We start from the raw sequence: 21,639 nt of genomic DNA, 5'->3' as shown, positions 1-21,639 counted from the left end.
AATTGTTTCCCAAGCAACCAAGTTTTATGCCGGCCTTCCCAGCCATACTAATCCTACAATAAATTCCCTTTCAAAATATAGCGAAAACGATAAATTTAAATATAAAAGACCCAATATAGTCCTCCGGAAGGAATAATAGCCTGCCTACAGCCGCAGTATAGTTTTTAAGCTCTTGTTCAACAAACACCAATATAATAATAAAAATAACTGTAAAGAATCTAAAGATAATCAAATATAATTATGTTAGAGTCAATAAAAAAATCATGTTTAGGAACTCTGTAAAATTAAGTAAATCAAAAGTCATCGGATGTGTTTGCAAATTATTTGAAAATTTGTCAGCTGCATTTAGAACAAATACAAATAAAATTTGACGTTATCGTCAATTGACTTTTTGTTTTTTTTTTCTCCTTTTTACTAAATTTACTAAATTGCCACTACATTTAATCTGAAAAAAAAGAAGAAAAAAAAAACACGTGGAAAGAAGCTGTGGGTGTGCGAAAGAAAACTTATTACTTTTAATTAAGTTAAATGTTGGAAAATTTATGATTTAAATTTAATTATGGAATAAATGAAAATATCAACGGAATATATGTCGATAATTATTCACGCATCATCAGATAGTTGCACGTTTGATCGATCCACCCACTGAACTTGACACTTGGAAACGGAAACGGAAACGGAAGTCAATCACGATGCATTGTTCATGAAAAATGATGGCCGCCCGGCGTGACCGACCCCAGAGAGGGCGGCCGTTCAGGTGTTCGGGGGTCCGGTGAGAGAGCGCGGAGGCGACGGTGAAAAGCGGCGAGGAAAAGAGGTGAAACGATACGAGGAAATGAAAAGAAAGCGGAGGTCCGGACCTCCACGCGCCATATCGTTTCGCGCGCGCGAAGATAACACTGAGATTATTATTTAATGATTATTTAACAAACATCACACCCGCGCACACGCGCACACACACACACAACACACACAACACACACAACACATCAGATCCGTATAACTGGCATCAAATCGATTGATTAAAGTTTATTTACATTATTATCAAACAGCGATCACGAGAGTTACGAGATGAACACAAACAAAAAGATTGACAACTGTCTAAACCATAGAAAGAAGAAATTGGTAGAAAAAAAAAAACAAAAGTTAAAGAAACGTAAAAATAAAGAGAGTCCCCTCTGTTTGAATACTCCCCCCTATGTCCATGGCTTTTTGGGTTAGTATAATCATAAAAAAAGGCAATTAATCAAAATAACTTTTAATGATTAAAAATTAATTAATTAATTAATGTAATTTTAATTAATATCGGCAAATCTCGTTTAAAAATATTAATTATCAAATATGTAATTTTAATTAATATCGGCAAATCTCGTTTAAAAATATTAATTATCAAATAACGATTTATAAAAAATAATGATTATTCTGTCTCATATTTGTATTCAATATAACATATTTGTAATACACATTCCGTAAGCCAGGAGGAAGATTTCTGTGCAGGCAAAACCACAATTCGATAGTATGTTCACGTATGTTCTATGAAAGTTTGCGTAACCGATATTCACACAAAAATAGTAAACAAATTAATTCCAAAAGTATGCACGTTTCTTTCCTGACATGGCGCTGCATGGACTCACACCGATCTAGTATTAATATTAAAAAGTGATGAATTAAAAAAAAAATGTTGTGAAATAATAAATGTTTATCGGTAAGTACTTGATGCAATTATTTAATCAAAAATCTCCGGTGAAAGAACATATATTTGCGATGGCAACACTGCGCCATAAAGTCGTTTTCCTTACGTCAAATGTCGTTTATTGTTTTACCGTTTTGTTTGAAATCATATTTTTGATCTAGCCTCTGTCATGACAGAGATCATTGTGATATTAGTGTTTTTACAGTGGATAAACTTTAATCAATTGATATGATGTGCGTGAAATATCTACGTATCTGATTTTATATCGGGCAATAATGCGAGTTGTTTGTTTTGACATGACGTGAATAAATCCCGCTTTTCGGGTAGATATCCACCGGATCGGGTAGTTCATTCGTCCCCATGCCGTCCATCGTCTTCTCCCATCCGTCATAGTCATCATCGTCGTCATAATAATATTATATCGCAAACAAACGAATATAAAACGATCACAAAAACAAAATGGCGCGTGGATGTTCAGACGTTGTGTACATCGTGGAACTTCATAATGCGGTGTATAGTAGAAGAATTTGTAAGCTTTTTAAGTTAATTTCATCAAAGTTCACCAGTCCTAAAGAGTCCTATATTCTCTCGAGCCTTTAAAAATAAATATCAATTCTACTTTTGCCCCCAATCTTCTAATAAACCATACAATATTCAACAGTAATGTATGTTAAAAGAATAGCAAATGTGAAATCAATGTCCAGTGTTTTTCTACTACAGTGTGTTTATCTGAGGTGACTGGCCAGGTTTGGACATGTTTTTCTGTTTTCACAAAAGGGCGCTATACAAATTATCGAATTATTGTTATTACAAGGCGTCCGTATCATTTGTGTAATTATGTAAATGTCCCAACTGCTGCTAACCACCTGGAGCCAATGAGACTATGTACAGAATGGTGGGACAACAGTTGGTATGACTTAGATAATAATGAAAAGTAAGAATAACCTAACCTAACCCAACCTAACCCAACCCAACCTAACCCAACCTAACCTAACTTAACCCAACCTAACCTAACTTAACCCAACCTAACCCAACCTAACCTAACCCAACCTAACCCAACTCAACCCAACCTAACCTAACCTAACCCAACCTAACCCAACCTAACCTAACCTAACCTAACCCAACCTAACCTAACCTAACCTAACCCAACCTAACCCAACCTAACCTAACCCAACCTAACCCAACCTAACCTAACCCAACCTAACCTAACCCAACCTAACCCAACCTAACCCAACCCAACCTAACCCAACCTAACCCAACCCAACCTAACCTAACCCAACCTAACCTAACCCAACCTAACTTAACCCAACCCAACCTAACCTAACTTAACCCAACCTAACCTAATCCAACCTAACCCAACCTAACCTAACCCAACCTAAACTAATCCAATCTAAACTAACCTAACCCAACCTAAACTAACCCAACCTAATCTATAACCTAACATACAACCCAACCCAACCTAACAGCGTTGTTTGTGTGGTGCCAGGAGTCCCTTTTGGGTGGAATTTTTTTTTCTAAATCCCCTGTTTTAACCCCCCCCCTCCTCCCTCACCCCTCTCACTCCACCACTCCCTCTCCTGACCTAACCTAAGCTAATCCGACCCAACCTACCAGCGTTGTTTGTGTGGTGCGAGGAGTCCTTTTTGTGTACTATTTTTTTTTAAATACCTCTTTCTTCCCCCCCCCCCCTCCTCCTCCTCCTCCTCCTCCCTCCTCCTTCCCTTCCCTTCCCTTCCCTTCCCTTCCCATTCCTTTCCTTTCCTTTCCCATTCCTTTCCTTTCCTTTCCTTTCCTTTCCTTTCCTTTCCTTTCCTTTCCTTTCCTTTCCTTTCCTTTCCTTCCTTTTCCTTTCTTCCTTCCCTTACTTCCTTTCCTTACCTTTCCTTTCCTTTCCTTTCCTTTCCTTTCCTTTCCTTTCCTTTCCTTTCCTTTCCTTTCCTTTCCTTTCCTTTCCTTTCCTTTCCTTTCCTTTCCTTTCCTTTCCTTTCCTTTCCTTTCCTTTCCTTTCCTTTCCTTTCCTTTCCTTTCCTTTCCTTTCCTTTCCTTTCCTTTCCTTTCCTTTCCTTTCCTTTCCTTTCCTTTCCTTTCCTTTCCTTTCCTTTCCTTTCCTTTCCTTTCCTTTCCTTTCCTTTCCTTTCCTTTCCTTTCCTTTCCTTTCCTTTCCTTTCCTTTCCTTTCCTTTCCTTTCCTTTCCTTTCCTTTCCTTTCCTTTCCTTTCCTTTCCTTTCCTTTCCTTTCCTTTCCTTTCCTTTCCTTTCCTTTCCTTTCCTTTCCTTTCCTTTCCTTTCCTTTCCTTTCCTTTCCTTTCCTTTCCTTTCCTTTCCTTTCCTTTCCTTTCCTTTCCTTTCCTTTCCTTCCCTTACCTTCCCTTCCCTTTCCTTTCCTTTCCTAACCTTTCCTTTCCTTTCCTTTCCTTTCCTTTCCTTTCCTTTCCTTTCCTTTACTTTACTTTACTTTACTTTACTTTACTTTACTTTACTTTACTTTACTTACCTTACCTTACCTTACCCCCAATTATTAATGATATTATTGTGTTTGCAGGTTCCTTCCGACCGGAGCATTTTCTGTGCTGTGCGAGGTGAGCGGTGATGCGCTGCTTTCTCGGGGTGGGTGCGAGCAGCTCGCTCTCTGCTGTCCCGGGAAACTTGTACGGGCCCGAAGCCAGCCGGAGTCCCGCTCTCCTGTTATTCTGAAAGTCAAGAAATGTAAGAACAACTAGCACAGACGAATTCTTAATTAACGTCATATCAATTAAACAACTCTATTCTAAAACAATACTCCTTTACACATTTACATAAATACAAACCACATTAAATAACAACCGACACGCACGTGTATCGGTGTACAATATGTACATTTTAACGCAGCGTCACGTTCATTGTACACTATAGTTTCATATAGTGCAAACTTCTAGACGTGATTTGTTATATTAGATTGCCTTGTTGGCAATAAGAAAGAGAATTAAATTTTATATACATATATCCTGGAGGTGATTTAATCATTAGTAAAAATCATTTAATAAATAATTATTGCAGAGTGCTATTATATCGTATTCATCTCGGTTTAAAAATATTGACGTCTGATAATGTTATAACAAAATAATATCATCGCTTCAAGCGTTGTTCAATTCATTTACGAGCGGAGAATTATTATTAATATGATGATCAAAACCTGTCGGTTCCGGTTCATATAGTGCAAACTTCTAGACGTGATTTGTTATAATAGATTGCCTTGTTGGCAATAAGAAAGAGAATTAAATTTTATATACATATATCCTGGAGGTGATTTAATCATTAGTAAAAATCATTTAATAAATAATTATTGCAGAGTGCTATTATATCGTATTCATCTCGGTTTAAAAATATTGACGTCTGATAATGTTATAACAAAATAATATCATCGCTTCAAGCGTTGTTCAATTCATTTACGAGCGGAGAATTATTATTAATATGATGATCAAAACCTGTCGGTTCCGGTTCCATGATATTTCATCAAAATGACAATTCAACACACCTCCAAAAAGTGATATAGCGTCATGAAAAGTGATGAAACAAAAAATACGTTTAATAGTTACCTACGTAACCTACTTAGCCTAGTTTTTGTTTCATCACTTTTCATGACTTCATATCACTTTTTGGAGGTGTGTTGAATTGTCATTTTGACGAAATACCCGGTCACTCACAGTCAAAACGATCAAGTTATTTATTATTAGATCACGCACAAGTATTTAATTAAAAATAATATAAATTACATATTTAAAAATACATCTTTAGCCATCGTACATCTTTCTTTCTTTCGAAAAGTTCAATAATAAAATTCTTATAGTTAGTTAAAAGTGTAGAGTGTATAGTCTGGCCTCAAACCATTTTTTGTCTGTCTGTTGGTACGATATCATTTTCCTTTATCGGCATTAGAGGTCAGCAGTCTGTGTAGAGCTTTTATACTTATTACATAAATTTCCTCTACCGAATAAGATGAAGGTGATATATAATTGTTAATTTCCTTCTCTCATCTCATATCTGTGAATAAATTGTGTAATGAATGAATTTAAATCTATCTATTCAAATACTGCCGCCGCAGAGTTTGGTTCGCGGATTTGCCACCAGAGACAGGGATCTACACTTTCATTCGGGGATCTACGCTTCGCTAGTGGTTCGCGTCTAGGTCGAAATACAAACTTACTGGTTTTGAACTTGGATAATATTCATGTTCAGAGTTCATGAAACAATTTATTATGATTTGTATTGTTTTTATTTTAAATATATTATTAGTTTAATGACTTTGACGTAATTGTGATATGAAATTATCATTTATTGATACTTGACTTGATTTTTTTTGTTTGTTTTAGATATTAATCAATTGTGGGGTTCTCGTAGAATTTCTCCGCTTGTGCGGCGATAATTAGCTTCTTTATCAGAGGAATTTTTGCGTCATTATGAAGCCTGATTGATCCACTAGGGTGCGCGCATTCAACGCTATTAACTTACCGCTTATTATAATATATTTCGCTTGTTTATTATTCTGGATTGACATGATATACGTTCTGTTAAAATGTATATTTATGATAATGCTATATGTGGAGGTAAAACATTGTATGTATTATATCGACTTTTGCTTTATGACAATAATGAAAATATTGGCGGCCCTAATAAGGGCCTTTTGTTTGACTCGGACGACGGTGATGATGATGATGAGTCGTTTGTTTGTTCTCGGTGTTGCTGGGTGTCGTGTCGGTCAAGTTGGTCGGTAGTCTGTCCATCTGTTGGCTCCTCACTTGGAGCTGGTGTACTTGGTGACGGCCTTGGTGCCCTCGGACACGGCGTGCTTGGCCAGCTCGCCGGGAAGGAGCAGCCTGACGGCGGTCTGGATCTCCCTGCTGGTGATCGTGGACCTCTTGTTGTAGTGGGCCAGGCGGGAGGCCTCGGCGGCGATGCGCTCGAAGATGTCGTTCACGAAGCTGTTCATGATGCTCATCGCCTTGGAGGAGATACCGGTGTCGGGGTGCACCTGCTTCAGCACTTTGTAGATGTAGATTGCGTAGCTCTCCTTCCTCCTGCGCTTAGACTTCTTCTTGTCCCCCTTGGAGATGTTCTTCTGGGCCTTGCCCGACTTCTTGGCTGCTTTTCCGCTTGTCTTGGGTGGCATCTTGCTTGCTGCTCGTCGATTTTGACTTTGAAAAAATGCCATCTTTTTGAGTAGTTTACTTTACTTTCACGACGCTGTGGCGGCGATCGACTAGGGCGGCTCTCTTTCGCCTCGAGCTAGCTAGCTAGCACCCGTGCGGCCCCGTCTGCTATAGCATCGCCCGTAGCGGGGGGGAGCCGAGAGCGGCCATTGTTAGCGAGCTCGCCGAGAACGTAAATACACCGGTCCCGTGAACGAAAAAGCCACAAGCAAAAATTCAGCCAGACTCGCCTAACCGCTAGTCTGCTATTCCGCTATCGAAGCAGTTCGCAAGCACCCAGCACCCCTATCATGTCAGGTCGCGGCAAAGGAGGCAAAGTGAAGGGAAAGGCAAAGTCCCGCTCTAACCGCGCCGGACTCCAGTTCCCCGTCGGACGTATCCACCGCCTGCTGAGGAAGGGCAACTACGCCGAGAGGGTGGGCGCCGGTGCCCCCGTCTACCTGGCCGCCGTCATGGAGTACCTGGCCGCCGAGGTTCTCGAGCTGGCCGGCAACGCCGCCAGGGACAACAAGAAGACCAGGATCATCCCCCGCCATCTGCAGTTGGCCATCCGAAACGACGAGGAGCTCAACAAGCTGCTCTCCGGCGTGACCATTGCTCAGGGAGGTGTTCTGCCCAACATTCAGGCTGTTCTCCTGCCCAAGAAGACAGAAAAGAAGGCGTAATTTTGACAGCGACAAACTATACTAACATCAGAAAAAAAAATGAACGTCCCTCAAGTCCACGACCACCACACCATACCATCAAGATGACTTGATTCATTATTTAAAAAAGGCCCTTCTCAGGGCCGCCAATTTTTCTCACTATTTTAAAATTACAAAAGTCGTTATATACCTACACTATATGTAAATAATTATATTCTTCATGGTCTTAAATCTATGTATGTGCAAAATATATTCTATTCATGCATTATTATTGGCGAAAAGTTGACATTTTAAATCTCATTCAATTTGAGGTTAAAGCAACGTGTCAATCAATTTGTGATTAATGGATAATGGCAAATGGAGTAAAATTAGCTTGATTTACAAGCTGTTTCTCCTTTACGATGATGATTTTATTGAGTCTAGTCGTATTATATGATATTTTCGACTGTTTTATGACTATTCATTCATTTAGATATATTTCACAATACGCACTTACCCTTAATTTGACATTTCTGACCACAGACAATGATAAATTATAGATGATAAATCAATACAATAGTGATGGGGGTGACGCGTCCGACACTTTCGCAAAGAAAGTGATTAAAAAGTTTAAAAAAACATGAATAAATTATTGATATGGGGTGGGTGTGGGGTTTTCGTATTTTCGAAAGAGTAATTTGCAATCGGATGAACATTTGGCGGCCCTGATAAGGGCCATTTTGGGTCGAAATTGGAATGGTGAGCTGTTGTTTGTTTGTTGTCTCGCTTCGATCCGATTGATTTGATTAGATGGTCGGTCGGTTGGTTGCGTGCTCGCGGCTTAAGCACGCTCTCCGCGGATGCGTCTCGCCAGCTGGATATCCTTGGGCATGATGGTGACGCGCTTGGCGTGGATCGCGCAAAGGTTGGTGTCCTCGAAGAGGCCGACCAGGTAGGCCTCGCTCGCCTCCTGCAGGGCCATCACGGCTGAGCTCTGGAAGCGCAGGTCGGTCTTGAAGTCCTGGGCGATCTCGCGCACCAGCCGCTGGAAGGGCAGCTTGCGGATCAGCAGCTCCGTGCTCTTCTGGTAGCGGCGGATCTCGCGAAGGGCGACCGTGCCGGGCCTGTAGCGATGGGGCTTCTTCACTCCTCCGGTGGCGGGCGCGCTCTTCCTCGCCGCCTTCGTGGCCAGCTGCTTCCTGGGGGCCTTGCCTCCGGTAGACTTGCGGGCGGTCTGCTTTGTACGAGCCATGTTCTGTTTGAAATATTACAATGACCCAAAAAAGATCTCGTCACCCTATTTATAGGAAAGAACCGTGAGAGTACGACGGTGCGATGCCATTGGTCGCCCGCCGGGTCTTGGGGAGTGAGTAAATCAGGGTTGCCAATGCGTATGTTCTAAAATACCCACAGCGGAAAATTCAAAATCACAATTATGTGTATAATTTTTTTTTTGTTTTTTTTTTTTTTTTTTTTATGTACCTATATTAATATGCGTATATAATTCGTAAAAATAAGTATTTATAGTACATTTATAATATAATATATCCTGCGAAAGAAAACGAAATTATAGTACTTTTAATAATTGGCAATATTGTCGGAAAATCAAAAAAAAAACACTTTTAATGGGATCTCCGCACTTTAACTTTTCTCATTAAATTTACAATTCATAAGAATTCTCCGCAATTTTGGGAATTCACCACGAATTGGCAACCCTGCAGTCAGTCAGGCTACGCGAGTGGGGGGCCATCGTCGAGTATATAATGAAGGGGAAATCCGGAAACTCAAAAAATCGTTCTTCACCCGCCTTACTGAGCGGTTGCCTTCGCGTTCGTCTCAACCGAAAACAAACCAAAAAACACCATGACCGGTCGCGGAAAGGGAGGAAAAGGCCTCGGAAAGGGTGGAGCCAAGCGTCACAGGAAGGTGCTTCGCGATAACATCCAGGGCATCACGAAGCCGGCCATCCGCCGTCTGGCTCGCAGGGGAGGCGTCAAGCGTATCTCCGGCCTGATCTACGAGGAGACTCGCGGCGTGCTGAAGGTGTTCCTGGAGAACGTGATCAGGGATGCTGTCACCTACACCGAGCACGCCAAGAGGAAGACCGTCACCGCCATGGACGTCGTGTACGCCCTGAAGCGCCAGGGTCGCACCCTGTACGGCTTCGGCGGCTAGGCTGCGCGCGACCACCACACCATCACCGTCACCGTCACATCCACCCGATTGTTTATTTACGACAACACACTACTTGGCAGTGTGATAAAACTTAAAAAAAAAACGGCCCTTCTCAGGGCCACCACTATGTTCAAGCCGTTTAATGCATCTTACACAATTCTCGGACCGACCGACTGCCCGCAAAGTATAATATAATATGATTAGTCACGCGAGGTAAGAATTATTTCGAGGCGCAAGGAACGCCGTTTTATTTGTAAAAATAAAAAGTAGAGTTAAATTCAGAAATTTTAAACGATTCCCACTTCACGGCAAATAAGAATCTAGGAAAAAACATAAAAATAACCGCGCCGGAGCAGGAAAATTTAATAGTTTTTAATTTAAAGTTGATATTCTCTATGTAAACAGAACGGCGTCACACGCCCCTGGCATGAGGATTAAAAAAATGTTAGCTGGCTACATATCGAGTCGGAGGTCTTCTGTCTTTTGGTAGGAAAGGAAAAAAAAAAATAACCCACAAAAACGCACGATTTCATTGTACAGCAGGGAAGGACAATAAATTTAAAAGTTTCATACTTTTTACTAAAAATTCACCTTCATACTGTGTGGACTGTGAGAATTTCATTTTTGGGCTGCGTCCTTTTCATTGATGTTGTCATTCTGTGAAAAAATTCGTAAGCCTTTATGACATAATTACTCTATGACTTACTATTATTATGCGCTTCTCTATGGCGCTTCCGGAAAAACCCTTACCCGTGCTTTATTGCCATTATATAAGTTATGCGAATGAATGGTTATGATAATAATAATAATAAATAATATGAAATTCGGTGGAATGAATAATAATTGACGCATTTTACTATTATACCTCTTGCGATACTCTCTCTAATCTCATCGAATATTTTTGTATTATGCATTTATGAAATCATTGGTAGCCCTGAAAAGGGCTTTTTATCGTCAACAACTTGGCACCGCGACTCGGGTGCTCGCTTTCCGCCAGCTGATATATCCGCGGTGGTGATAGATATATTATATAATGACAATATATAACTATACACACACGTGAAGTCATGTGGAAGTCCTACTTCTTGGGTGCGGCCTTCTTCGCTGCGGGCTTGCCCTTGGGAGCTGCGGCAGCCTTCTTCGGCTTGGGCGCTTTGGGCTTCTTGGTCGGGGGCTTGGCCGACTTCTTCGCCTTCGTGGGGCTCTTTGGCTTCGCGGCAGGCTTCTTGGCGGCGGCGGCCTTCTTGGCCGGCGAGCCGGCGGGAGCCTTCTTCGCCTTGGCGGGGGCGACGGCCTTCTTCGCCTTGGCGGGCGCGGCGGCCGCCTTCCTGGGCTTCTTGGCGGCGGAGACGGCAGAGGTGCGCTTCTTGGGCGCGGCGGCGGCCGGTTTCTTGGCGCCACCGGCGGAACCCTTGGCCTTCGCCTCCAGCTTGAAGGAGCCGGACGCTCCCTTGCCCTTGGTCTGGACCAGGGCGCCGGACTCGACGGCTCCCTTCAGGTACTTCTTGATGAAGGGGGCAAGCTTATCGGCGTCGACCTTGTAGTTGGCGGTGATGTACTTCTTGATGGCCTGCAGGGACGAGCCGCCGCGCTCCTTCAGCTCCTTGATGGCGTTGTTGACCATCTCGGACGTCTTCGGGTGAGAGGGCTTCGCCTTGGGCTTCTTGGCCGCCGCGGCGGATGCCTTTGCCTTCTTGGCGGGAGTGGCCGGAACGGGAGACGCCGCCGTCGCTGCTAGTGCTGTATCTGCCATTGTAGATTGGTGCTGGTGGTGCTGTTCGGCTTGCTTGCTGATGCTGAATATATCCTCAAAATTTTTTTTTTTTTTTTTTCATTTTCTAGATTCTTATATTCCATGAAGTGGTGAATCATTTAAATTTACTGAATTTAAAGTTAATGTTCTTTATACAAATAGAACGGCGTCATATGCGCCTCACAATTTTTACCTCATATGGGTTTATTCAAATATTACCTGGCTTTTATAGACTTAGAGGCCTTGTATTTTCTCGGTAGGGAAAAAATTTGTTACCTAAAAACCCTACTAAAATTGCATGTATCATCATCCAGCATCAGCACCAGCAGCGACCTACAGCGGCCATATACTACATACGTGTCTGTTTGTGTTGTGTTGGGAAGGGGGAGGAAATTTTGGCTGCGCCCTTTTGTTGGAATCCTTCCGCATTTGCCGTTGGGAGTAAGGAAAATCGCAGAAAACCTTACTCAGGAAGGAGCGGCCGAACGTCAACTTGAAACGTTTGCGGCCTTCAGTAACATCGGTATATGATGTCCTGCATTTTTGAGATGTGTGTGTGTGTGTCTGTTTTTATGTAAATATATACTTATGGGAAGATAGAAAATAAACATACATATACATACAAATTATAAAATATTATATAAATATATAAATAGATATATAAACGTTATATATTTAGGAAGGGAGTCGGGAGTTCAGGAAATACCTACTGCTCGCTATTCGTCCGCGTCTAATTCTGGTATGTGCCATATGTGGTCATGGTCCATGAGGATGTGTTTCGGTAGTCTATGTGTGTATCTGAATGTCAAGTCGCTCGGAGCATTGTATTGTCCTATGTCTCGTATAAGTTGATTTTTACTAAGTGTGAGTGATTTGTAAAAGCGTTCAGTCAGTCTGTGTGTGAATTCGTATAGAGTTGGAATTTGTTCTCGTTCGTGTAATCTCTTCAAGTTTGTTCTGAGTCTTGTGTTGTATGTGATTTTAATGCAGAGATTTTGAAGTGTCTGTAGATTCTTGTGGTCTGAGTGTGAGATGCTGCTCCATACGGGAATCGCATAAGAGAGTACTGGACGAATGAGCGAGTAGTAGACGAGGAGTTTGGTTTTGGGAAGTAGCGGACTCCGTCTATTGAAAATTGGCTTCATCATGCCGATCGCTTGTCGCGTGCGCGTGTGTATCTTCGCTTGGTGAGATTTCCAGTTGAGGCGGGAGTCCATGGTCAGGCCCAGATATGTCACTTCATCTTTCCATTCTATGCTGTGTCCTCCCATTTCGATGTTAAAGTCAGGTGTTCTGTTTACACGTTTTCTCGTGAACATGATGGCTTCAGTTTTCGCCTCGTTCAGTTTCAGGCGCCATTTTTTGTAGTATTCTACGAGCGCATCGAGCGCCCTCTGTAGGTAAATAGCGGCCATATTCGCTTTCAGCGAGGAAACGTATAGTTTGACGTCATCAGCGTAGATAGACAGATTGCATCTCTCGTCTCGGGGGATGTCGAAGGTAAACAGAATGAAGAGAAATGGTCCAAGTAAACTTCCTTGCGGCACGCCTTTTGGAATCTCACGCATTGAAGATAGCACGTTCCTTATGAACACTCTGAACGATCTATTCTTTAGGTATTCCTGTATCAGTCTCGTTAGGTATATGGGCGTGTTAGTGCGGTGCAGTTTATGCACGAGCCCGTCAATCCATACTGTGTCGAATGCCTTCTCTAGGTCGATGAGCGCAGCGGCGGTGAAGCGATGTTCGTTAAATTTTCTTGCGATAAATTCCGCTACTCTGGTGAGTTGATGGGTCGTGGAGTGCCTCTTTCTGAAGCCGAACTGCTCGTCTGGCAACGTTTTGTTGTCGTCGTGGTGTGGTACAAGCCTGTTGAGTATAATTTGTTCAAATACCTTGCTCAGCGTAGATAATAGGCTAATCGGCCGGTAACTTGTCGGCTGCGTTCTATCTTTATTCGGCTTTGCGAAAGGCAGCACGGTCGCCGATTTCCAAATCTGGGGGAAATGCCCGGTCATGAGGCAGGCATTGAACAATTTTGTTGTGTAGATGATGGCTTTTTGAGGGAGATGTTTGAGTAAAATGTTATGAATTTGATCGCTTCCCGGCGCCTTGTTTGTTCTCAATCGCCTGATTGTGACTGCAATCTCGCTTGGCGTAGCAAAGTGAATATCTTCAGCGTTTGTTTGCTCTGCTTCCCTCAAGTCTCGTAGAGAGTCTTCTACGATCCGGTCTGTAGCCGGGTCGGAAAGGCCGTCTGTAGCGGCGTAGGCTCTCTCGAACCCGTCGGCGAGTGTTTCAGCTTTTTCTTGTAGCGAAAGCGCCGTCCCGGGGCCGTTCAATTTCTGTAGCGGGGGGATTGTGAAGTCTTTATGTCGCAGCGCGCTTGCCATTTTCCATAGGGAATTATCCTTCGGCGTGAGTGATGCGACTTTTTTGTCCCAAAGTTCGCGCTTGAGTTCTGCGATTTCGGTCTTGATTTCCCTCTGCAGGCAGTTATACGCTGTCTTGAAATATTCGTCGCGTGTGCGGTGAAACATGCGTCGCAGGCGATTTTTCTCCTTGATGAGCGATAGAACGTACTCGGGAAGCTTGATCGTGTATGGGTGTATTTCTTTGAGAGGAATGTGTGTATCTTGTGCTGTTTGAAGAATCTCTGTGAGAGTGCTTGTAGCTGCGTCGATTTCTTGTGGCGTGCGCAGAGTTCCCGAAGTGAGATGAATTCGTTCGTTGACTTCTTTTTTGAATCCTTCCCAGTTCGCATCCTTGTAATTGCGCTGTTTTCTGGGGGTCCTTGAAGTTGTGCCGCCTATAGTAAAGCTCACGGGCAGGTGGTCCGAAGACAGTTCGTCTAGTGTGCGCAGTGGAGATATTGTCTTGACATTTTTCTCGAGTACTATGTCCAGTGTACTCGGATATCTAGATCGTTGCGAGTAGTACGTAGGTCTGTCGGGCGCCATTATCGAATAGGTATTTGTCTGCATGTGTGTAAAGAGCGTATTTCCGTTCGCATTTCCTCTGTAGTTATTCCAATAGTTGTGTTTGGCGTTCAAGTCGCCTCCCATCACAACAATCGGTCCCAGATTGAGCAATTTATTGAGATCTTCTCTCACTAGGTTACTTTGGGTGCAGTATACGGAGATGATGGTATGCGCTCTACCCTCTATGGTGACTTCGATAATCGTGGCTTCAGCGTGCTTCAACTTCGGAGTAGGTATTCTTGTGGACGTCATAGATTGCCGAACGAATATTGCGGTTCCTCCGCCTGATCTTCCTTGTCGATCGTCACGATAAATCTCGAAACCTTGCACTCTCAGCGGTACGCTTGGATTCAAGTGAGATTCTGATAGGAGAATAATGTCGGTGTGTAATTCGTTTGCCAAAGCGAGCAGTTCGTCTGTCTTGTTGCGCACGCTAAATGCGTTCCATACGAGGACTTTCACCGTCTCGGTATTAGGCATCGAGGGTGTCTAGGAGCTCAATCAGGATGACGAGCTTGTCTGCTCTTGTTGCGCAGCGGGCGAGCTGTGATCGCATCCTCAGGAGGCCTTGGAGTAGGGCCATCAAGTCCAGGTTATCTTCAGAAGAGGTGGACGCGCGCACGGGCTCCTGCTGTGGGCGGGGTTGTGGGGGCGGCGCGGTCTCGCGCTGCTCTTGGGCGGGGGCGGTGCCTCCGGCTACGTTGGCCCATGTGCGTCCATCCGTCCTCGGCTGAGGAGGTGGCCTGCTCGGGTTCTGTTCTGCCGGCGGTCGTTGGGCCCTTCTGGCAGGTCGCTGCTGTATTGAGGCGACGTACGCTACCCGCTTGGGGCAGCCTCTGTAGTTGGCGGGATGCGGGCCTGAGCAGTTGCAGCATGCGGCGGGCTCATCTCTCGTCTTCTTGGGGCATTCTGCCGAAGCATGCTCCAGTAAGCATTTTACGCACCTTGCTGTGTGCGAGCAGTTTCGGGACCCATGCCCGAAGTCTTGGCACCTGTAGCACTGGGTGCCGTGCTGTAAATGGTTGCTCCTGTGCTTCTGGAGGCGAATGCGGCAGTGGCACAGGTATTTGACGGCCGCGCGCAGCTGTCCCATGTTAACTTCCTTGTTGAAGTGTGCTAAGTATAAGGGATACTCGATTGAGGCTGTCATCTTGACCACCTTCACAGCTGGGAATCCCTGCGACTCCAGATCCGCCGCGATGTCTTCCACTTCGACGAGCGGCAGGCCCTTGATGACGGCCTTTTTCATCTTTTCTGCTTCGGCCGTGAATGTATGGAAGCCGCGAGCCTCCGCCCGCAGTCCATTGGTGAGGGCGCGATGGTCCTCCATCGTGCGCACGAAGATGTTGGCCGTGCCGCCCCTGTTATACCTGAAAGTAAAATGCTTACCAGCCCCCAGATGTCCTTGCACCGCAGCTGTGATCTGCGCGTGCGTCATGTTCCCCAGGGTCATCACAACCGGGGGAACGCGGTCTCTCCTGCCGGTACCTGCGGGAGAGAAATTATTATTAGTATTGGCACGCTTTATACGCGGCGCGCCGGCGCCTTCGCTTACCTCGGGCAACTCATTAAATCGGTTGCCACACTGGAGCGGTTGTGGTCCCCGTGGGGACATGGGCCTCTTCACGGGGTTGGACGGCCTCGTCCAGCCTCCATCCTGGGGGGCAGCCGTCTCCATCGGCTGCTGCGGTCTCGGGGGCGCCACGTAGGCCGACGCTGGGCCTATCGGGGGGCGCGTGGGGGCAGGACTGGGTCCTGCTGCCCTAGAGGGGCCTGCTACGGGCTGGCCTGCTACGGGCTCCGTCATCTCCGTTTCATCGGGCGTGGTGGCAGTCGTGGTGGTGGATGGTCTCCGGGTCCTTGGGTCCTCGGGGCGGGGCTGTGGTGCGGGGACCGTATAGCGCACGGTCCCGGTCTTCTTACGCAGCGCAATTTGATGGGCGCCGGGCGGTACCACGACCGGGGAGTCCTCGTGGTCAGCGGGGAGCATCCTCGTCGGGAACATCTTGATTGGTGGTAGTCGGTGCCTCCTTTTAAAAAGGGAGCACGTCTCGGGTGCTTGCGGGCGGTTTGCGGGGGCCAGCGTGGATCTGCGTTGGTTGAGTGTTTTTTGCGTGAAAAGTGTTGCCTTGAAAAAGGCAGTTGGGGGCGCGAGCGCCTGCTCGGGGGGGCCGGCGGGATTCCTCCGGCCGGCAAAAGTAGCGGGGCCTGGCTGTGAGCTCACAAGCCAGACAAAAAGACTTTCGTGGTTATGTCACAAACCACAAAAAACTCGGATCTCTCTATCTCCTCTCAATCTCATCATATCCTCAAAAAAAAGGAAATTTTCGGAATTCGAATGGCGTCCCTACCGTGCCGCCGGCGCAGAGAGCTCGCTTGTCGATTGTGATGATGAAAACGTGTATCATTTATGCTTAGGTCCTCGGAGTAAAATAGGATTTTATCGGCGAGGATAAATTTTCCTTAACGGTAGGGCGCGGGCGGGCGTAGGACAGAGATGTGGGCCCGCGGAGGGCGGGGAATCTGCGCTCCCCGGGAGCGGCGCTAGGCGCAGTGAGGCTCCGGATGAGGAAATGCGCGAGGGCGGCGACTCGGAGTGCCACAAAAGAGACCGCAGCTCGGGAGACCCTCGAGTCGGCGGGTCGGGAGGGCGGCGTGGGCGAGGGCGGGACTCCGGCCGGGGGGTCCCGCAGCATTCCCGCCGTCGGGGGGCCCCGCGAGCGCCGACAGGGCTCCCGAGCCGCCCCGCCGTAGAACGGCGTGCCGGCCCACAGCATACATCGGGCTCGCGGTGCTCGGGCCTGTATAATATTATGTGTACGCCAAACCGACCTAGGCGTGATAATAATGCGAAATAAATTAATAATGTTATACGAAATTAATTTTAAAAAATTAAACGAGCCCTACTGATGATGCTATTATATCTGATTTCTTACAGGACAGCCGGGGGCGGCGCGGCGCGGCGTGAGATACGAGCCCTCGAAGACATGAAAATAATAACCTGGTTAAACTATTAATGTTTGCGATTGTTTATGTGCTTAAAAAAAAAACTAATTAAAAAAAAAAGAATTATGTTGATGATGATGATGAATAACGAAAGTGGGAAAAAAAAAAAAAAAAAAAAAAACCAAAAACAAAAACTACAGACAGGCAAAGAAACAAAAACCATAACTAATATAAGATATTTAATCAGAACATCATCGGATGACATATAACTGGAAAAATAACAGCAGCAAATAAATGTCTAGCATCACTTTATCCAATGATGGGAAAGAAAAGTCGGATAATAAATTACTTCTTTATAAAACAACAATAAGACCAGATTTCACGTACGGATGCCCCATTTGGGGGCACGCCGCTCCAAGTCTCATACAAAAGATTCAACTCTTTCAAAATAAAGCCATTAGACTTGCTTTAAACGCACCTAAATGGATTAGAATTTCTTCTATCCATAATGACACCAACATTCCGTTGATAAAGGACTTAATTGTTTCCCAAGCAACCAAGTTTTATGCCGGCCTTCCCAGCCATACTAATCCTACAATAAATTCCCTTTCAAAATATAGCGAAAACGATAAATTTAAATATAAAAGACCCAATATAGTCCTCCGGAAGGAATAATAGCCTGCCTACAGCCGCAGTATAGTTTTTAAGCTCTTGTTCAACAAACACCAATATAATAATAAAAATAACTGTAAAGAATCTAAAGATAATCAAATATAATTATGTTAGAGTCAATAAAAAAATCATGTTTAGGAACTCTGTAAAATTAAGTAAATCAAAAGTCATCGGATGTGTTTGCAAATTATTTGAAAATTTGTCAGCTGCATTTAGAACAAATACAAATAAAATTTGACGTTATCGTCAATTGACTTTTTGTTTTTTTTTTCTCCTTTTTACTAAATTTACTAAATTGCCACTACATTTAATCTGAAAAAAAAGAAGAAAAAAAAAACACGTGGAAAGAAGCTGTGGGTGTGCGAAAGAAAACTTATTACTTTTAATTAAGTTAAATGTTGGAAAATTTATGATTTAAATTTAATTATGGAATAAATGAAAATATCAACGGAATATATGTCGATAATTATTCACGCATCATCAGATAGTTGCACGTTTGATCGATCCACCCACTGAACTTGACACTTGGAAACGGAAACGGAAACGGAAGTCAATCACGATGCATTGTTCATGAAAAATGATGGCCGCCCGGCGTGACCGACCCCAGAGAGGGCGGCCGTTCAGGTGTTCGGGGGTCCGGTGAGAGAGCGCGGAGGCGACGGTGAAAAGCGGCGAGGAAAAGAGGTGAAACGATACGAGGAAATGAAAAGAAAGCGGAGGTCCGGACCTCCACGCGCCATATCGTTTCGCGCGCGCGAAGATAACACTGAGATTATTATTTAATGATTATTTAACAAACATCACACCCGCGCACACGCGCACACACACACACAACACACACAACACACACAACACATCAGATCCGTATAACTGGCATCAAATCGATTGATTAAAGTTTATTTACATTATTATCAAACAGCGATCACGAGAGTTACGAGATGAACACAAACAAAAAGATTGACAACTGTCTAAACCATAGAAAGAAGAAATTGGTAGAAAAAAAAAAACAAAAGTTAAAGAAACGTAAAAATAAAGAGAGTCCCCTCTGTTTGAATACTCCCCCCTATGTCCATGGCTTTTTGGGTTAGTATAATCATAAAAAAAGGCAATTAATCAAAATAACTTTTAATGATTAAAAATTAATTAATTAATTAATGTAATTTTAATTAATATCGGCAAATCTCGTTTAAAAATATTAATTATCAAATATGTAATTTTAATTAATATCGGCAAATCTCGTTTAAAAATATTAATTATCAAATAACGATTTATAAAAAATAATGATTATTCTGTCTCATATTTGTATTCAATATAACATATTTGTAATACACATTCCGTAAGCCAGGAGGAAGATTTCTGTGCAGGCAAAACCACAATTCGATAGTATGTTCACGTATGTTCTATGAAAGTTTGCGTAACCGATATTCACACAAAAATAGTAAACAAATTAATTCCAAAAGTATGCACGTTTCTTTCCTGACATGGCGCTGCATGGACTCACACCGATCTAGTATTAATATTAAAAAGTGATGAATTAAAAAAAAAATGTTGTGAAATAATAAATGTTTATCGGTAAGTACTTGATGCAATTATTTAATCAAAAATCTCCGGTGAAAGAACATATATTTGCGATGGCAACACTGCGCCATAAAGTCGTTTTCCTTACGTCAAATGTCGTTTATTGTTTTACCGTTTTGTTTGAAATCATATTTTTGATCTAGCCTCTGTCATGACAGAGATCATTGTGATATTAGTGTTTTTACAGTGGATAAACTTTAATCAATTGATATGATGTGCGTGAAATATCTACGTATCTGATTTTATATCGGGCAATAATGCGAGTTGTTTGTTTTGACATGACGTGAATAAATCCCGCTTTTCGGGTAGATATCCACCGGATCGGGTAGTTCATTCGTCCCCATGCCGTCCATCGTCTTCTCCCATCCGTCATAGTCATCATCGTCGTCATAATAATATTATATCGCAAACAAACGAATATAAAACGATCACAAAAACAAAATGGCGCGTGGATGTTCAGACGTTGTGTACATCGTGGAACTTCATAATGCGGTGTATAGTAGAAGAATTTGTAAGCTTTTTAAGTTAATTTCATCAAAGTTCACCAGTCCTAAAGAGTCCTATATTCTCTCGAGCCTTTAAAAATAAATATCAATTCTACTTTTGCCCCCAATCTTCTAATAAACCATACAATATTCAACAGTAATGTATGTTAAAAGAATAGCAAATGTGAAATCAATGTCCAGTGTTTTTCTACTACAGTGTGTTTATCTGAGGTGACTGGCCAGGTTTGGACATGTTTTTCTGTTTTCACAAAAGGGCGCTATACAAATTATCGAATTATTGTTATTACAAGGCGTCCGTATCATTTGTGTAATTATGTAAATGTCCCAACTGCTGCTAACCACCTGGAGCCAATGAGACTATGTACAGAATGGTGGGACAACAGTTGGTATGACTTAGATAATAATGAAAAGTAAGAATAACCTAACCTAACCCAACCTAACCCAACCCAACCTAACCCAACCTAACCTAACTTAACCCAACCTAACCTAACTTAACCCAACCTAACCCAACCTAACCTAACCCAACCTAACCCAACTCAACCCAACCTAACCTAACCTAACCCAACCTAACCCAACCTAACCTAACCTAACCTAACCCAACCTAACCTAACCTAACCTAACCCAACCTAACCCAACCTAACCTAACCCAACCTAACCCAACCTAACCTAACCCAACCTAACCTAACCCAACCTAACCCAACCTAACCCAACCCAACCTAACCCAACCTAACCCAACCCAACCTAACCTAACCCAACCTAACCTAACCCAACCTAACTTAACCCAACCCAACCTAACCTAACTTAACCCAACCTAACCTAATCCAACCTAACCCAACCTAACCTAACCCAACCTAAACTAATCCAATCTAAACTAACCTAACCCAACCTAAACTAACCCAACCTAATCTATAACCTAACATACAACCCAACCCAACCTAACAGCGTTGTTTGTGTGGTGCCAGGAGTCCCTTTTGGGTGGAATTTTTTTTTCTAAATCCCCTGTTTTAACCCCCCCCCTCCTCCCTCACCCCTCTCACTCCACCACTCCCTCTCCTGACCTAACCTAAGCTAATCCGACCCAACCTACCAGCGTTGTTTGTGTGGTGCGAGGAGTCCTTTTTGTGTACTATTTTTTTTTAAATACCTCTTTCTTCCCCCCCCCCCCTCCTCCTCCTCCTCCTCCTCCTCCTCCTTCCCTTCCCTTCCCTTCCCTTCCCTTCCCATTCCTTTCCTTCCCTTCCCATTCCTTTCCTTTCCTTTCCTTTCCTTTCCTTTCCTTTCCTTTCCTTTCCTTTCCTTTCCTTTCCTTTCCTTTCCTTTCCTTTCCTTCCCTTACCTTACCTTACCTTTCCTTTCCTTTCCTTTCCTTTCCTTTCCTTTCCTTTCCTTTCCTTTCCTTTCCTTTCCTTTCCTTTCCTTTCCTTTCCTTTCCTTTCCTTTCCTTTCCTTTCTTTCCTTTCCTTTCCTTTCCTTTCCTTTCCTTTCCTTTCCTTTCCTTTCCTTTCCTTTCCTTTCCTTTCCTTTCCT

The 21,639-nt window shown here is 43.6% G+C and overlaps 5 protein-coding genes across 5 annotated transcripts; 2 read left to right on the top strand and 3 right to left on the bottom strand.

The window, feature by feature from the left end:
- Nucleotides 1-6,390: 6,390 nt before the first annotated feature.
- Nucleotides 6,391-6,900, bottom strand: LOC149408693 (histone H2B-like). The gene has a single exon (XM_089650505.1). The coding sequence runs from the start codon at nt 6,878-6,880 to the stop codon at nt 6,464-6,466; it is 417 nt and encodes a 138-aa protein (XP_089506631.1). The 5' UTR covers nt 6,881-6,900; the 3' UTR covers nt 6,391-6,463.
- Nucleotides 6,901-7,070: 170 nt separating this feature from the next.
- LOC149408692 (histone H2A) lies at nt 7,071-7,939 on the top strand. The gene has a single exon (XM_089650508.1). It carries the CDS (start codon nt 7,169-7,171, stop codon nt 7,541-7,543), a length of 375 nt encoding a protein of 124 aa, XP_089506634.1. The 5' UTR covers nt 7,071-7,168; the 3' UTR covers nt 7,544-7,939.
- A 300-nt stretch (nt 7,940-8,239) lies between these two features.
- LOC149408691 (histone H3) lies at nt 8,240-8,767 on the bottom strand. Its single transcript, XM_089650507.1, has one exon. It carries the CDS (start codon nt 8,751-8,753, stop codon nt 8,343-8,345), a length of 411 nt encoding a protein of 136 aa, XP_089506633.1. The 5' UTR covers nt 8,754-8,767; the 3' UTR covers nt 8,240-8,342.
- Nucleotides 8,768-9,293: 526 nt separating this feature from the next.
- Nucleotides 9,294-9,802, top strand: LOC149408690 (histone H4). The gene has a single exon (XM_089650509.1). The coding sequence runs from the start codon at nt 9,365-9,367 to the stop codon at nt 9,674-9,676; it is 312 nt and encodes a 103-aa protein (XP_089506635.1). The 5' UTR covers nt 9,294-9,364; the 3' UTR covers nt 9,677-9,802.
- An 821-nt stretch (nt 9,803-10,623) lies between these two features.
- Nucleotides 10,624-11,499, bottom strand: LOC149408689 (uncharacterized). Its single transcript, XM_089650510.1, has one exon. The coding sequence runs from the start codon at nt 11,427-11,429 to the stop codon at nt 10,755-10,757; it is 675 nt and encodes a 224-aa protein (XP_089506636.1). The 5' UTR covers nt 11,430-11,499; the 3' UTR covers nt 10,624-10,754.
- Nucleotides 11,500-21,639: the final 10,140 nt, after the last annotated feature.

The sequence above is a fragment of the Hesperophylax consimilis genome, unplaced genomic scaffold (genome assembly GCF_061612785.1).
Source record: "Hesperophylax consimilis isolate HC1 unplaced genomic scaffold, BYU_Hcon_1.0 scaffold_105, whole genome shotgun sequence".
NCBI classification, from domain to species: Eukaryota; Metazoa; Arthropoda; class Insecta; order Trichoptera; family Limnephilidae; genus Hesperophylax; species Hesperophylax consimilis.
This window is presented reverse-complemented; position numbering and strand designations above follow the sequence as displayed.

Bases quoted from the DNA above. Each gene is read 5' to 3' on its own strand.
- LOC149408693 (XM_089650505.1), bottom strand. From the start codon at position 6,880: ATGGCATTTTTTCAAAGTCAAAATCGACGAGCAGCAAGCAAGATGCCA.
- LOC149408692 (XM_089650508.1), top strand. From the start codon at position 7,169: ATGTCAGGTCGCGGCAAAGGAGGCAAAGTGAAGGGAAAGGCAAAGTCC.
- LOC149408691 (XM_089650507.1), bottom strand. From the start codon at position 8,753: ATGGCTCGTACAAAGCAGACCGCCCGCAAGTCTACCGGAGGCAAGGCC.
- LOC149408690 (XM_089650509.1), top strand. From the start codon at position 9,365: ATGACCGGTCGCGGAAAGGGAGGAAAAGGCCTCGGAAAGGGTGGAGCC.
- LOC149408689 (XM_089650510.1), bottom strand. From the start codon at position 11,429: ATGGCAGATACAGCACTAGCAGCGACGGCGGCGTCTCCCGTTCCGGCC.